The 17,802-nt window shown below is 26.5% G+C and overlaps 1 protein-coding gene across 1 annotated transcript in view; it reads left to right on the top strand.

Moving 5' to 3' along the window:
* LOC129988396 (integrin alpha-PS1-like) overlaps positions 1 to 17,465 on the top strand; it is a 147,584-nt gene extending 130,119 nt beyond the window's left edge. Inside the window, exons 9-25 of the mRNA XM_056096620.1 lie at positions 41 to 284; positions 453 to 557; positions 2,455 to 2,686; positions 2,801 to 2,950; positions 3,106 to 3,185; positions 5,295 to 5,442; positions 7,636 to 7,716; positions 8,522 to 8,601; positions 8,775 to 8,855; positions 9,584 to 9,686; positions 10,281 to 10,400; positions 11,018 to 11,077; positions 11,467 to 11,595; positions 12,500 to 12,619; positions 13,475 to 13,576; positions 13,676 to 13,804; positions 14,970 to 17,465. Coding sequence (XP_055952595.1) covers positions 41 to 284; positions 453 to 557; positions 2,455 to 2,686; positions 2,801 to 2,950; positions 3,106 to 3,185; positions 5,295 to 5,442; positions 7,636 to 7,716; positions 8,522 to 8,601; positions 8,775 to 8,855; positions 9,584 to 9,686; positions 10,281 to 10,400; positions 11,018 to 11,077; positions 11,467 to 11,595; positions 12,500 to 12,619; positions 13,475 to 13,576; positions 13,676 to 13,804; positions 14,970 to 15,059 — 2,054 coding nt within the window. The 3' untranslated portion in view covers positions 15,060 to 17,465. The remainder of the gene's footprint in view (positions 1 to 40; positions 285 to 452; positions 558 to 2,454; positions 2,687 to 2,800; positions 2,951 to 3,105; positions 3,186 to 5,294; positions 5,443 to 7,635; positions 7,717 to 8,521; positions 8,602 to 8,774; positions 8,856 to 9,583; positions 9,687 to 10,280; positions 10,401 to 11,017; positions 11,078 to 11,466; positions 11,596 to 12,499; positions 12,620 to 13,474; positions 13,577 to 13,675; positions 13,805 to 14,969) is intronic.
* Positions 17,466 to 17,802: the final 337 nt, after the last annotated feature.

The following is a 17,802-nucleotide window of genomic DNA, read 5'->3' as shown; positions in this document are numbered from 1 at the left end:
AGTTTTTTTTCCCTCATTTATTTTATCCATTATTTTTTAGATCTAGCAATTGGTGCTCCGTATGAAGAGAAAGGAGTCGTTTACATTTATCTAGGATCCGAAAATGGACTTATTACAGAGCCTTCGCAAGTGATTAAAGTTGAAAATCTCGCCAAAGAAGTTCGATCGAGAAGGGATTTGAGCACATTTGGCTATTCTTTGTCTGGCGGAATTGATTTAGATAGCAATGGTTATCCGGATCTTCTAGTTGGTGCTTACGGAAGTGATAGTATCATATTACTTAGGTAATTAAAAATTGTTTTAATCTGTGTTTACCTATTATCTAAATGTTAAATTATTAATTAGTTTGCTTATGGTCATGTTTCAACTTGCATATTCGTTTTCTTTTATGTGAAATTTTTTTAATGAATGTTTTAAAGATATTCTCTTTAATAAGCATTTTCTATTTTTAGATCTAGACCGATAATAGACATCATAACCCATGTCGAAGGAAATATTTCTAGCATTGATCCCAAACAAAAAGGATGCCCCGAGGATAAAAATTCATCTCTTGTTTGGTGAGTCATAGCAACATTTATGTTACTCTTATTAAATATTTTCACTTTGGAAATATGAAAAAGAATAAACAGAGAAAGCACAAATATCTTTTCGATATCAAGTAATTGCTTTAAACACAATTAATTGCATGTTTATTTAGCAATTCCCTGAACATATGTCGTATATACATATATTGCATCGGCAGATCTTTACCTCTGTTTATAAACTAGTATAAGCACTGTACAGTTAAAATATTTGGATTTCGCTCGCATCGAGGCCTTAATCAGTTGAAGCTTTAATCGCCTTGTATATAATTTAACCACTTGGGCTTGCAAAATATTCATAAATGCGCATGCCAAAACAGTTCAGTGTAACTCATAGTGGGATCACACAAAAGTATTTGAAATCAGAAAAAAAAAAAAAAAAAAGAAAAAAAATTATAACTTCTAATTGAACTAATTTTCGAAATAAGTCTGAGCTTCTATAAACTATGTTCTGGCAAAAATTTCAGTTGATGATCTCGAAAATCATTTTTACTTATGTGATGATTGTGTGCTGATGTGTGGCACACGTCATTGACAGTTTTGGATAAAAGCATTTCGACGTGCGTGGCTGTGGCAGATCTTTCCAGTGCAAGGGGTGGTTAAAGGTGGCCTTGCTGTACTATGAAATGTAGGTTAAATAATTTAATTGCTAACTAGACCAAGTCTCTCATGTAGTAATCTTTCATGTAGAGTACTTATAGGTATAAATACTGGTGGATTTTGGCTTTTATTATTATTAGAGATGTGGAGAAACAAGAATTGGTAAATCTTCATGCAATATAAAGGCACCAAAGCTTTAGGAAAAATGAATTGCCTGACAAAAATGACTTGAATGCAGCGTACTGCTTTTCACAAAATCTCTCTCTTTAAACTAGGTCTTGTATTTCGCCTTGCCATACTCTAATGTTTAATATACGAAATATTTTTTCCTCCCGTCTTGTATTTCTTTATATCCATTTTTCAAATGTATCATTACGGTTTTGTGCATACTTATAAGAATTTATTAAGGTGAATATTTTATCCTTTTGTTTTATTTAGAATTTTTTATTTGAAGTGCTGGCTAATGATTTTCATACTTTCCGTTTAGTGTTCATAGTAGCTTTGTCCCCTTAAGAAATTTGGCCAAAGATTAAAGGAAAGCAAAGGGTTGACGGAAGTTAGGAGGCTAGTCTAATGAAAATTCACAACAAAATTTTGAACTATGAGCTTTACATGTTGTTCTGTATTTAAAGTAAAATAGTGCCTAATTTTATTTGCTAATATTAGAGATTTTTCTGATTCTAACTTGGAATTCAAAATGCAGTGGGCGAGATAGTTCACAGTCAGTTCAGAATTAGAATGGATCGAGCTGAAATTTCAGCTAAACTGAGCTAGGCATCTCATTGGAATGGAAATATTTACTTTCAAAACCAGAGTAGATCAAAAGTGCTCACTAGTTCGTAGCACTTGGCATATGGTATAGTTTCCGTGTTTATGAAATTAATGTATAGCTCAAAATTATGCATTAGTTCAACCCATTTTTTAAATATAACTCCGTTAATCTGCAGTTTATTGTGGAATACTTGCAACCTGTTCTGAATACTTCAAATCATTTCATTTGCACTTTTTATTTGCTAAATTATATTTCTTTGATATTTAGGAAATTCTGCATTCCGTGCTTCGTATCTGTGCCAGTAAAACTATTCGTTCCTTCAATGTCATTTTCCTCTGGATTAACCTTAAGCAAAATTTAATTTGAATTTCAAAATAAGCTTTAAAAAATTACAGAAGATAATAAGATATTATTCTTTTTAACGTTTTCTTTTGCAGTATTAAATTAAAATTTTCTGAAATTAAAAAGATTTTTAAAATTTAAATTTACTTTTTTTTTCAGTTTTTCTTTCGAAGCCTGCTTCCAGTTCAATTCATCAGTACTTTCTCATGGAACCTACATCAAACTGCGATACAGGATAGAAGCCGAAACTTTTACTGGAAAGAAATATTACCGTGCCAAATTCAAGGCTTCTTTAGATTCGGAAACTCCTAATATTGTAGAAAAAGAACTTGTCATTCGGGGAGTTTCACTGTATGATCCACACTGTTCCAGACAGCTTGTCTATTTGAAAGTAACTCATAATTTTTTTTACTCCTATTAAATATTTGTTATAATAAACTTTTTAGAATTGCATTGATATGGCTAAATCATTCAGATTTGTTTATTTTTATGTTTCTTTTTTCAGGAAAAAACAGATATTCAGACTCCTATCAAATTCAAATTGACTTACACCTTAATTCAAAAAGAACCTCGTATGACGCCAGAAGGCAGCAAATTGCCAGATATTAATTTATATCCCATCTTGAATCAACAAGAGGCATCCAAAGTTTTTGAGGTAACTTTTTATTCAACGAACACTGAATACATTACTGTTGCATATAAAATCTCATTTTTGCATTCATTATTCTCATAATCAATTTAAAATCTTTGCATGTTATTTTTTTCCTTTGTTTGAATGATATTAAAATATATTTATTTTTAAAAAAAAAGGCTAAATTCCTCAAAGATTGTGGAGACAATGACATCTGTGAATCCGATCTACATGTGACTGCAGAATTAAATCTACCCAAGTAAATAAATTTAAATTTTTATTTATGTAAAAATGCCAGTCAAATTTTTTTTATATATACAGTTTATACATATTCTTTCTTGAATTTTTATTTGTTCCAAATGTTGATAACCGATATGATTTATTGTATACTTATACCTTTATTTCAATTTCTTTGTTAATCCAACCTATTTTAGTTTTGAAGTGGTTTTCCTTCTTTAATTTGATTTACATTTGTTTAGAAATCAAAGAATCGCTATTTCGAGATCCAATTCTATAAAAGATCCCTCTTTTATGTAAGGTTTCCCTCACTCGGTTTCATTTCAAACCATACTTTGGTTTGATTTGGTTATATTAACGTCCCGTTTGAAGCAACAGTAGGGCTATTTTGGGACGGACCTCGTCATTTTGAACCGCGTTCAGATGACGAAGACGACACCTGAGCTGGCACCCCCCTCTCTACGCCACACCACAAAACACCAGCGGGAGGACGTTTGGTCATGACGGATTTAACGTGCAACTGACCCCCTTACACGACGATTCTTCGGTGGAATCGGGTCACGAACCTGAAACCATCCGGTTCCGAAGCCGAGACCTTACCACCAGGGCACCGCGGCCTTTTTCAAACCATACGTTTAGCGGAGTATAGCCTATTCTTGGCTATTCTTGTGCTGCTAAACTTAAATCAATCAACCAACCTTCTTTTGTGCGGATTTAGTGAACGTTAAATCTAAATTCTGAAGGAACAAGCATCCTTATGATGGTGTTACATCAAAATATGTGGAAGGGGTGTCTGCACTGACACATTGTAATATAAACTTAGCCAAACTTTACGAGATCTGTCCCTGAACATTTCGTTGTGCCTCTTCAAAAGAGCCTCAAATTAATAAATTATCTTCATTGAACGATGTATTCAAGATCATAGATCTTTCATTTTTAGAATCAAATTCGATTGTAAAAATTCAGCCTTTTACAGCACATACGTAGGAAAAGTATACAGTGACCAAGTATTCATTTTTTTTCTCCTCTTCCCTTATTTACTGATTTATGTTTTTAAAATCTGAATTATATACATATAAATATTTTAGAAGATACGTGGTTGAAAAGAAGATACTTTTGAAATTTTAATTTCGATTTATTTCACCACGGGAGCCATAATTTGTGTACGAGGATGTATTTTTACATCGCGATCTAAAAGCAAAGTGACAGAAATTTTTCCCTTTAGTGATTTTTCTATGAGATTCTGATAAGGATTTCTTTGCCACATGTCGATGTAGAAAAGGGAATCTTGGGTATCTTTAAAGGAATGTTATGAACATTGAGGATTTTTATCCCTTCGTTCTGAGTTTGGGAAATGCGAACGTCATCAGTTTTCTAGAGAGCATGTTGAATGAATTAAATTTAAAAAATGGGAATTGGATCAGGAAATATGAGAAATTTTTTGAATGTAGCTGTGACGAATTTAAGATAAAAATTAGGAAATTAATTAGAATTTAAACTAGATTTGAAATATCATTACATACCTGCCTCTTTGAATTGGTTCCCGAGACATTTATATTCCCTTCCCCTTTCTGGCCGATCATGGCGAATCAAGTCCGAAATATACTGATTTTAGATTTAACGTTGTCTCATCTGCTCAATTTTTAAAAAAATTTATTTAAAATTTTTTATCAGATTGGCATGAAATGAAAGAAAAATGAATCAGCTTTATAATTTTTTGATTACCCGATTTTAATTAAAAATATTAAATATTTGTATTGATCCACTATTAGTAAATTATATGAAATATATTTTTATTTTCACCGAAATTTTATGTTATTTTTTTTTCCTTTTTTTTTTTAAAGAAGTGTGTTTTCTTTTTTTAATTACTGGACCAATTTTTACTCTAAAAAAACGTGAAAAACATTTTACATTTTTTTTAAACTGTCATCTTTTATTCTAAACAGAGCAAATCAACTTCTATCTCAAATATTTAATTTTAATTGCTCTAGATTTTTCATGCATTAACACTAATCTATGAGAACACATTTGACATTTTAATTTCTAATTTAATTTATTAAAAATAGTTTTGAAATGTCTGGTATATTTCCTTGCTCTAAAGTGTTTGAATGTGCTTATTTGATATTTCCAGGCAAGAATCTGGTATCCCTGTTTTATACTTGGGAGAGCAACAAGTGAACCTTTCAATTACTTTATACAACCATCAAGAACCGGCGTACGATGCCTCGTTGTATGTTTTTCATCCTAACACTCTAAGCTATATTGGTCGGAAAGTTGTGGTAAGTTCTCAAAAATTTATAATTTAATCTGAGATTTATTTAAAATATTAAATTCTTTATAAATTTATAGTGGTAATTAGTACGTAGTTTTAAATCTTGCAATAGAGTCTGTGACTAATGTGTCGTTTAAATTTCAATAATAATATTTGTTTTAATTTTTGCCAGATTAACATTATGCCGTCCACACATCTGATAAGAATTCTTTTTTTGGTGCTGCTGGTGAGACTTCTGTCGCTGGCTTTTTTCGAGATTTTATAATATCTTATATTTATAAAATGAATAAACAAATAATTAAATTAATAACATTTATCTTGATATAAATAATAATTGTAAATAATTAAAATAAAATGAAAATTCACAAAATAAATAAAAGTTTGCATAACACCATTGTTGTGTCATCGGTATTTGCCGATTTGAAGGAAATGTCACGGAATGCTTGAACTCAAGGTTCTTTACCACCGGATATAATAGGTTCTTTACCTCCGGACACATAGGTGAAGAGGGTAAATGGCATGGTAATGAAATTATTTAGTACACGCCATTTGGCCGAAGTTTTTGTCACTGGGCGACATAGTGTTAATTTACTTTGTTTAATATTGTGAAGATGAATTTGCTTTTAATATCTATTAAATTTCAAAATAAATTATAGATATATATATTATAAATTATAGATTTTTTAAAAAAAATTTTGCGATTTTTTAAGTTATTTATTTATTTATTTATTGTTTAATCGAATCATTCAAATAAAAATAAAATATTATTTAACTTAATTTTGAAGCTTTATTGTAGTATTATTCTTGATAAATTACCAATTGCAAGTTTTTTTATTATATTAATGTAGCGCTTTATACTTTAAAATTTAATTACACTCTGATTTTTAAATAATTATGCCTTTTATTATTTTATTTAAATTTTACTTGCACATTTTTTTTTTCTATATGATACACTCAAAACGTGCTAGAAAGTAATATGCAATTAAGCACTTTAATTTATTTTGTCAAAATTTGCAACTTAAAATTATTTATGTAAAGATTAAATCAAAACCGAATAAATATTTAATTTTGTAGGCTTAGAGGAGGAAAGGGGGAGCTTAATGATAAGGAGATTTTCGCTATTTAGGTTTCCCTCCCTTTTATCACTAATCCTTAGGTCTCTTGAAAAATGTTGGTAATATTGTAATTTCATTTTTTGGGGAATTATTTCATTTAGTTTCGATTTGTTTTTTATACAACTGCAAAATATTTACATGTCTAGTAGATATAATTTAAAATGTTAAAAACGCGGCATCATCGTCAGTTGCGCGGCGATAGGAAAAAGGGGATTTAAAAAAGATTCTTATGCAAATTTAATAATAGGTCACAAAAACTATATATTATAAAATTTATATCACTTTTTTTAGTCAAATGTTATTAAAACATCAAAATATTAATATCTTGTCCATCTCCATTTATCTCTGCTTCACCAATAACACTGTACTTTATGTACCACCAGCTTTCTGTTGTGAATACGATACTTTCTGTATAACTTTCCATTATTTTTGAGTTCAATATAGTGACTTGTCCTGAAATACACTTTATCCTTATCTGTGGCATATTACATCTGAATGATACTCAGGACTGAACACTGCCTTTGAAAAAATTATTTAAACTATTTACGATTTATTTCCATTCATGATTCTAAATTTATCTCTAAACTGTTGTGATTTATTTCCATGGTTTCCTCTCAGAAACTAGTGCTCTGGTATCAGTATTTACCTTATCCTTGACTCCCTTCCGCTTGTTTTATGACTCTGTAAATATTGAAGGTGATCTTGAACGTGTTATGTTGAGTTGACATAATCAAGATATTGTGAAATATTTTTACATTACTGTTTAATGCAAGTAAAATTAAAATATTATCACAATATTGTAAAAATATCTTTTGCTATTTGGGTGTCTAATTTTAAAAGTTATCTTTTCAGGGAAAAAAATTATTGACTTTTTATTCTGAGTTCATTTTTTTAAATATCAAAACAAATTATATTGAAATACAATAGTTACATTATAATCACGCTTTGCACATTTGCAGTTTCCCATTCACTTTGCATTCTCCCTCCCCCTACTCTCCAGTGTTTCCTACTGGGAGAAAAATATAAAAAGCTAACTCAACAATCAAATAATAATAATAACATTTTTTTTTCTGTTCACTTTTTAGAGAGGAGAGCCAGTTGAATGTGTGCCTCACAACAGTACTGTTCTAAAATGCGAAATAGGGAATCCAATGAATAAGGGCGAGGTATGTATCTTTATTATTTTCGTGATAACTATTAATAAAAATTTCTACATTCTGATTACCTATTATCACAAATATAATAAATTTGAAATTCCAAATTTTATACTTCATGCCTTGGCTTCCCACACTGAATGATTTGCAAACTATTGTGAATTATTAATGTCAGTGGTCATTTCATGTGTATAATTTATGTTCTTATGAAAAATTATATTAAATTAAGAATGCTAGGTGTTAGCTTTGAAAAATTTTGCTTATATTAATAACTTTCTCGGATCAAATTCCAAATCTTTATTTATTAAATTATAGTGCTATTTTTTTTAATTTTTAAATAGGCTTTTTTAAACAGCAGCTTATAATTTTTGCCTTCTGATTAAAACAATAAGATAATAACCAACAGAAGCATCTAGTTACAAACATGTATATTTTCTAATCATTACTAAATAGCATAAATGAGTCAAAATTTTTCATTTTTTCCAAATCTTTATCAACAGAGGATAAAACTTGTATTTCATATATAGAAACTATGCAATACAAAAGTAATAATAATAATTCGTTTTTCCATGATAACTTCATTTATTTTAGCCTTATATTTAGGAGTATACGTTACCATCTTTATTACATAAACCTAAAATACTGAGTTTCTGATATTTGCAAACTTAAATGTATGATTTTGAAATTAAACAATATAAAAAAAATGGAATTTATTTGCTATCTTTTTGTAAGATTTGAATTTTACATACTGTGAAATTTCTCACCGATATTTTCAATTATATAAATTATTGGTAAAATATTTTTAATCATCCACCAGGTGGAATTTCAACTTCGATTCAGCCCAAGGAATGTTTCTGATGATGAAAAACGACTCAAATTTACTTTGAAAGCCAATACGTAAGTACATTAAAAAAAAAGCATCAATTTTTTTTTAAGCAGATAATCTAGATTTTAATTTCTGTATGAGAAAATTTTATTTTTTGATTACTAGATGGCAATTCATTTATATTTAATATGTGCTGTACCGTTCCTAAAGATTACTCCTTATGACTGTTTCATATTTTTTGTAGAACAAGCATTGAACAAAAACCTGAAGATGATTTTGTGTTGGTTGCCGATATAGTGAGAGTAGCAGAATTAGAACTTAGAGGGTAAGCACATTTTTAATTTTGTCAAGCACTCTAAAAAATTTTAACAGTTTATTGAAAATAAAAATTCCAGATGCATTCATTTTAAAGAAATTATTCAAATGAAATTATTCTTAAAAGCAAAAAAATTCTGTCAAAAATTTTTTCCTGCATCACTTATTTCTGTATATATCACAATTGAAATACGCATATATAATCATTTCATTTTGAAGAATTAGGTATTTGAGGGATTTTATGTCAAATTTTTGTTGTCCGTGCATCCTTTTCACAATTTAAAAGAATGACCACTTTCTATTTATGTTTCAGAGCATTTGTAATAAGAATAATTATATATTCTTTCCCTGAAATTGAATTTTCTAAAACTGTTTTCTGTGTTTCTTTATACGAACTGTTTTAAACTATGCAGTGTTAATATAAATCTTTATGATTTTTTTTAGATACTTTATAAAATAATATAATAATTTAAAGTAAAAGTTCCTTCTTAATAATTTTTTTTTTGAGAAATGCAAATAGAGAGCAGTTATGAAAAACTTTTCTGCTTGAAATATCTTTTAGGAAATTAGTACAAATAATTTTTAATGTTATGTAGATGATAGTCTGGGATATAAACATATTTTATAGTATATGTATAACTAATATTGTATCCCAAAATTTTTTAAATAAAATATTGAAGATTAATAAAGGAAATCTTTTTTAACTTTGCATTCTAATATTTTTGTATTAATTTGCAGTGTTTCTAATCCTGAACAAGTGGTATATGGGGAACATGTTGTTCCACAAGAAGAAATGAAAACTGGTGAAGATATTGGCAGCCTCGTCATACACACATATGAAGTATGTAAAATTTGAGATTTTTAGATTAGATTAAGATTGATTATTAAATTTCCTTTGACTAATGTAACTGTGCAATAATGTCCTAAATTATTCTTAGAAATGCATATTTAATTTACTCACATTTGCTTGTGATTATTTTAAATGTTAATATTATTACTTATTTGCTCAGTAGCAAACAGTACAGTTATTGAATCATATTTAAATATTATTGTATTAAATGATTAATTGATGTAATGAGGCTATGAAAGTGGTATTTTAAGATGATTAATAATTTCATTTTTAATGTTGATTTTTTTTTGAATAGTAAAAAAATAAACCTTATGTAGCCAATTTATTTAAATATTTCTATAATTCTCCCTTTTTAAAATACATGAATTGCTTTCTTAAAAAAAAGTTTTAGAATATTCCCAAAAAACAATTTTAGTAGAAATATGTAATAAAAATAAATTGCTTTTTAATTGATTCTTTTTAAAAATTATGAATTATTTTTTTTTATTTTTCAATTGAATGCTTAGTTAGAATAATCCTTCTCATTTATTTATGGTCTTTTATTTCTATAAAATGTAACTTATATAATTATAACAATCATTTCAGTTGATAAATTATGGCCCTTGGAAAGCAAAAGAAATCGAAATTCATGTGAAATGGCCTTATCAAACCGAGACATTCACTAAAAATGGAAAGTGGTTGTTATATATGATGGAAACCCCAAAAGTAAGTGTTGATCATTTGAAATTCACTTTGATATTATTGCATTTTTTCCTTATAAAAGATGAGTATGCAAAATTAAGATATTTTTTAATAAATATCTGAAAATAGTCAATATTGTTGTGGATATCAAATTCCTAAAATTCTTTTTAAAATAATTAAAATTGCTTTTTAGAACATAAGATATAATTTGTTTAACAATTTAATGTGACAAATCTTGAAACCATAAATTATAAACTTGCATCGTATGCATGTTTTTTAAAATATTAGCTACATTACTATTCTAAAATTTATCATCAAAAGCAAACAGATAAAGCCGTAGCAGTTTATAATCAGTAAGATGTAAATCTGCTGTTTAAACATTTGCCACACTATAATAAAAATCTGTAACATAAAAAAGAAAAGTCTGAAATATTTGACTGTATTATTGTATCTCATGTTATTTCATAATACCTGCAACATTTCATGAGATTTTAAAATGAAGTTTATTTTTCAGTTATTCATTTTGATAATTTTTTTATTTGGAACTGTTTGAGTAATTTTTAAATATGTAACAGAGATGTATTACTTAAATTCTGCACACAAATTGCTAATACATTAACAATATTTTTTTTAATTCTTAGGTGCAAGGTAATGGATATTGTGTTGTTGATCAATATATTGTAAATCCTCTTCAACTTCAGGTACTTGTAATACTTTTTCATAATGTAAATCGTTTATATTATAACGTAATTATTAATGATATTTTTGATATGCATGAAATATCAAAAATATGGATTACAAATTTACCAAACATTAATAAATGAATAAAATAACTATATTTCTTTCATCATATAATTTTCATTCCCATAATGAAAATATACATGTCTGTTATTAAAACTTTCCAAAATGAAATTTTGCATAATTCCTACAAATTGATGATAAACTGTTATGCTTGAGTTCTTCAAAATTAATAATGAATAAGCTTTTAATTAGAATTTAAATCTATGCGGTGTTTAAAAGTTCTTAAATTTTGAAATTTCATTTTTTTTATATTTATTATCATTCTAACATATTTTTTTGTCATTTTTAGGTAAAAAGAGAAGAAGATCAATTCATTAGAGAATTTGAAGGTGAACATGCTAAATCTGAAGCTCGAGTCAAACGACAAGCTCCTGAAGAAATTAGATTGGATCCCAGGACCCTCAATATAGCTACTATGGTTTGTAAAATTTTGTTGTTTCTAATATATATATATATATATATATAATTTACAAATTGGTCTAAATTCAAGGAATTGATTTTTGGTTCGTTGTTTATTCTTAATTAAATAGCTACCTTAATCTGCACTTTAATAGTTGTATGCATGACATCCAAGCATTTTTTAATAAATATTTACATTATGTCTAAAATGAAGTAATGCTTTTCAGCATTATTATTATTATTTTAAAATTTAAATTTCTTCTACATTTGTATTCTATGCACATTTCCTCAATATTTAGATTATAAATATCAATGTGTATAATCTAAAATTTTCCTCCTAATTTTTCATTTCATTTATTTGTGAATTTCTTTTGATTTCTATCTGTGTACATTTTCTCAATACTTGGATTATACATATAGATATGTATAATCCAAGATTTCCCCATCATTTTTCATTTCGTGTATTTGTGAATTTCTTTATATTTCTATATGTCTACTCATGTAAAATTAATAAATTCTAAAAAAATATGTCGGTAGCTAGTTTATTAACGCTTATTTTCTATAATATAAATTATCTTAGATGCATTTTTTTTTACAGTTGTTAAATTTTTTTGATGAATTTAAATAACAATTTATTTAGGACAATTTACTTCTCTTAATTCAAAAGTTTTTTATAAATTCAGGTTTAAAAATTTTAAACATATGGTTTTAAAATTGAGGTTTAAATATTTGTGAGAAAAATCATTTAATGGATAAATTAAATATATTTAGATTTATTGTTTCAGTAACATTCGAATAGAACTGTTCACTTTTTATTGCTTCAGTTCCATGATGTAATTTAATAAGAAAAAGAAATAATATGTATAAAGCAATAGTTTTATATTTGATATAATTTGAATTTACATTTCAATTTTTGTTTTTAGGATTGTGAAGAAGGAACAGCAAAATGTCATTATTTCAAATGTTATTTCCGAGATCTTCAACCTGACAAAAATGTTTTAATAAGTATAAGAGCAAGATTATGGAGTCAGACTTTTGTGGAGGTTTGTTTCCTTTTTCTCAAGCATATTATGTTTCATTTTAATATTTTAAAAGATATACAGTATGGATATAATCTATAAAAATGTTACATTTTGTAAAGCTGCTACTTATGATTTATTATTAATTGCATTTTTTAAAGATATGTAGTGTTTTTAAGATTCTACAAGATTTTTGTAGTGTTACTGAGAATTCATAAGTCTAGAATAATAACATGGAAGATTGACAAATTATAAATTAAAATAATAAAGTATTAGCATCCCCCATTTTAGATCATTAATAATCTTTTCTATTTACTTTTTTGTCAGTTTTTTTATAATATTTGAAAAAATCATGTTGTTATGATTAACTGCTATGACAGTTCCTTCATCATTTTGCTGTAAGAACTAATTTCTGAAAAGCTTTTCTCTGCATTAATCTACATTTACCTGAAATACTTTTTTTTTACACAATTGTCAATCAGTTATATTTCATATAAATTAAATGTTCAAATATAATTTTTAAAAAGCTTATCTAATTATATATTGTCAATTCATTTTGAGATTTAATCGAATAATGTATTATTTTGCATAAAAAATATTAATTATCTTCTCTTGAATTTATATTATTTATTAATTTAAATGAGAGCATTTGAAATTTCTGCTGGTTTAGATTTAGCATTTAGTGCTATATTTATATAAAATTACTGCATGCCTTTATTTATAGATATTTTAAAATCTATGCACATATGTCTTTTAGTAAACAAATAATGAATCATATTGTATGTGAGCCATAGCTCACATGTGTATCCTTTTGAGGTACAAAAATTTATCTGTAGTACGTTTAAATCAAGAAAACTGAAACCTCTTGTTACTTCTTAGGATTATGCAACAGTTGATAGAGTAGACATTTTATCTCGTGCTAGTATTTACTTGGATCCTCAACTGGATATTCGTCAGAAGACAGATAATGATAAAGCTATTGTAAGTTTTAATATTTGTTGTGATTAGTCTAACTATACATGCAATCTTTAATATCATTTTGTTGTGTCTTCAACTAAATGTGTATGTTTTTATAAACAGGCTGTTACAAAAGCTTTGCCAGATCTTCCTCTCTATCAGAAGCCAGAAGAGGTTCCTTTATGGATAATAATTCTAGCTGTATGTGGAGGCCTTCTTCTTCTTATCCTTCTCATATTCTGTTTGTGGAAGGTAAATATTTTAACAGCTTTTTTAATTTATTCTCTTAATTATTCATAACCGCTGTATGTTGTGCTAGAAACATTTTTTTATTACTTAGAAAACATAACTTTGCAAAGAAATCTAATAATATGTATAAATGCACTTATTATCTTCGGTTCATTTTATGTTTTTTAATTGTATATTTATATATATTTATTAATAGTTTTTGTTATTATGCATCATATAATTATTATAAGAACATTAGTTTCCATGACATAAATATAGTAGTACTTGTTATTTAATTTATTCCCTTAATTATTCATAACAGCTGTATATTACGCTAGAAACATTTTTTATTGTCAAATAAACATAACTATGCAAAAACATTTAATAATAATATATAAATGCACTTATTATTTTCGTTTCATTTTTTTATGTTTTTGAATTGCATATATATATATATATGTATGTAATGATAAAATATCATTACATATATATATGTATATAATATACTGTTGTTATGCCATATATTATCATTATGAAAAACTAATTTTCATTGCTTAAAAATAGCGGTATTTATTAATTAACAATGAAGGATTAGTTGGCAAAAGCAAACAAACAAATGAAATGTTTATTAAACTAAAAAGATGTTTGTTTTCTTTCCTGAAGTTAGAAGTGCGCTCATAGGATTGCAATTCCAATTTGGTTTTGGTACTATATATTGACTCTTTCAACGTTAATTTATAAGTACTAATGTAGCTTTAATAATACATATTGTATTAATAAACTGGTATTGTTGAATGTGATAAATTTATTAATCACTTTTACTGGTTTTTATTAATGATATCTATTAATCACATTAGCCTATCATATATATATTAAAGTAAAGTTGTATTTTAGATATTAGATAATATTAAAACTGAATGGTTATACTTTTTTGATTTTTCATGTACTCTTCCCTCTTGTAAAAAGATAAGACGACACTCGTAATTTTATTACTTTTTAAATACTCACTGTGCAGGATCTAATAAACATTTTTTTAAATATTTTTTAAGCATACAATCAGCTTATTGATTCCTAGAATTGGGGAAAGTATCTTGCTCTAAAATTAAATGCCTATGAAAATTCTAATATTTTATGTCGAATATACATATAATCAAATTTGTGTTGTTGAAAATTTTTATTTCCCTTCCAGCTTGGATTCTTCAAGAGAAAGAAGCCAGGTTATATGCCAGCTGAAATGCATGATAAAGAATTACGTGAGAAGGAATATAATGGCATATGAAGAGATACATAAACTTTGTCATGAAGAAATCTGTGATTTTTTTTAATTGAATGACATTAAAACTTGGGCCACACTATCAAAGACTATGCTACCATTTTCAAGTTTTAACTCTACAGAAGTTATCTGTGATTGAATTCCTTAATGATTTCAAGATAATAACAATCATTGGACAAAATTTCAATTAACTTGTACATATGTATAAAGTTTTACAGAGGAGTTCTATGTGGTGTTAAAATTAAATGCTTTCTTGGAAAATTATTGTGTTTTCTGTTGTTTTATTTTAGACATATTTTGAATCCTTGTACAAAACAAAATTTTTGCTTATGTTAAGTTGGTGACATGTATATTCATTGTTAAATATTGTGAAATGTTTTTCCCAACTCGACTATAAATATAGCTTTAAAATAATTATTTTATAATGCATCTAAATTTAGTTATTGCTTTTTTTAAAAATAATTTAACTTAAGAAATTTTTATTCATTTGAACTGGAAGAAGAAAAAATTTTTTTGCTCCTAGATAAATTATTACTATTTGTTATTTTCACTTTATATAAAAATGCACTTGTTTCAAATGAATACGAAGATTTAAAAGTTATTTCCACATTTATTCTAAATCTGACTAGAAGATATACTGTAATTGAGGTAATATATTTTCTAATTTGTGTAGTCTATTTTATAAATTTATATTTGTTAAATATTTATATTCTTCGAGATATTTGCATTTATTTGCTTGGTGCAGAAGCATAATTGATGAATTTAAGCAAAAATGCTAAAAAACAATGAAAATGCATATTGAAAATGCTAGATTATATTTCAAGCTTATCTTTTTTATTCTTTACATTAAAGCTTAATGTTTAATATTATAAATTACTTTATATTCAGCATCTTGAAGTTATGATCTTTTCGATGTTGTTTTCCCTAAGTGCGTAATTATTTGGCGTCAGTATATAACTAATTAAGTTAAAAATCAATTAATTAATCCATTTTTTATCTAGTCATAAAATTTTAATGCTTAGACTTTTCACCGATGGCAATTTTTTACATCTTTAAAATCGTTTTTTGTTATTCATGTTAATAATAAATATAATAATTTGTTATGCTGATAATTTACTCAAATAAATTTTTTTTATTTATTCTGCACTGTTAACTCTGAAATTCTCAACCTTTAACAAGTGCCATTTTTATGTCCAGGATGAACCTGACATTAATTTCAATTGTACTTATTTTCCTGTTAAAATGTTATTCTCCGTAGCTGAAATGATGCACATGCATTCGAGTTCATTGAAATCAACAAAATGAATTCATCAAATATCAAATACGTTTATATAGTTAAAAACAATATATTCAGGACCCTATAAATAAGTGTAAGAGAGTGTGTCCTCATAAGACGTAAAACATAATAATGGGGAAAGAGGATTGTATAGTCTTTTTTTTATATTTTTATAAGACAACTTTTTAAAAAAATTGAATACATATTTTTATTTAAATTTATTAAATTTTTACATAATTCATGAATGCTTTTGACCATATCAAATTTAAAGTGAATATTTATACATTAGAGAAATATTTGAAGTATTTATGCACTGATTTCTGTTCAATTTTATTCTCATTTATTTTTCTCTAATTGAATGTGTATTTAGAAACTAATATGCATATTTATTTTGGCTTAATTTCAAGAATACTGAGCATAACTATAATAAATAATTAATATATTTAAAAATAATGAAATATTTTCATGTCATTAAATTATTATTTATTTCATCAAAATAATCTGGCACTCATGGATGTATTGATTGTGTTTCCAATTGCATAACTTTTTGTGGATCTGTCATGAATTTTATTCCAAATACTTTTTCAAGTATTGTAATCATACTTAATTAGAAATAAATATTAAAATTATTGTATCAAAAGCAAACATAAATAAACTAATGAATTTAAATTAAAACTATAATAATGAACTGTAAATGTACTTATGGCATGCATATTCTCAGCATAATTACTTTGTCTACTTCATTTAGGCACTTGTACCACTTAATGAATTTAAATTAATAATGTCGACTATGTACATACTTGCATTTTCGCATCAAATAAGCATGGATGAATGATGTCTTGTCTTCCTCCATGCTTACAAAGAGCTTCATCTTTCAGTTATTTATTGACATACTGTGTTTGGAACCCAGTGATTTGTACATACATTTCCCCTTATTTGTATCATATGAAATGTGTTTTCTTAATGTTCATTAGTATCATTGCTTGCATTATATATCCTTTATAATTGTTACCTAAATTGTTCATTTATTGAAATTGTGCAAGTTGGTGTATTTCGTTTAGTAGAGAAATTTGTCAATTATGTTTGGTTGTGCTTGAAATATGAAATTTAATAAAGATTGTATGCTTGTGTAAAAATCCATCTTTGTAGTGTTTCTTGAAATTTTGTCTTGGACGATATAGTAATAATATTTAATTAGTTTAAAACATCATAACATTAACATGAATATTTATTTTTAAGAAATAAAATTTTAAATAAAATGGGAGATGTTTGTAGCTAATGGGGGAAAAAAGAATCATAAGAATTTTTTTTTTCAAAAGAACATATTGATATATTTCTACATCATCAAGAACAATCATTTCTTGAGTTCTACAAATCTTCTGCACAAATTAATATTATATTTCAAACATAAATAATACCTCTCATTACATTACAAAAAATGAAAATTCATGAAACAATTGTTTTTAGCATTTA

This window comes from Argiope bruennichi, chromosome 10 (genome assembly GCF_947563725.1).
Source record: "Argiope bruennichi chromosome 10, qqArgBrue1.1, whole genome shotgun sequence".
In the NCBI taxonomy this organism is placed as follows: Eukaryota; Metazoa; Arthropoda; class Arachnida; order Araneae; family Araneidae; genus Argiope; species Argiope bruennichi.
Note: the sequence above shows the minus strand (reverse complement) of the source record. Positions and strands in the feature narration are given on the sequence as shown.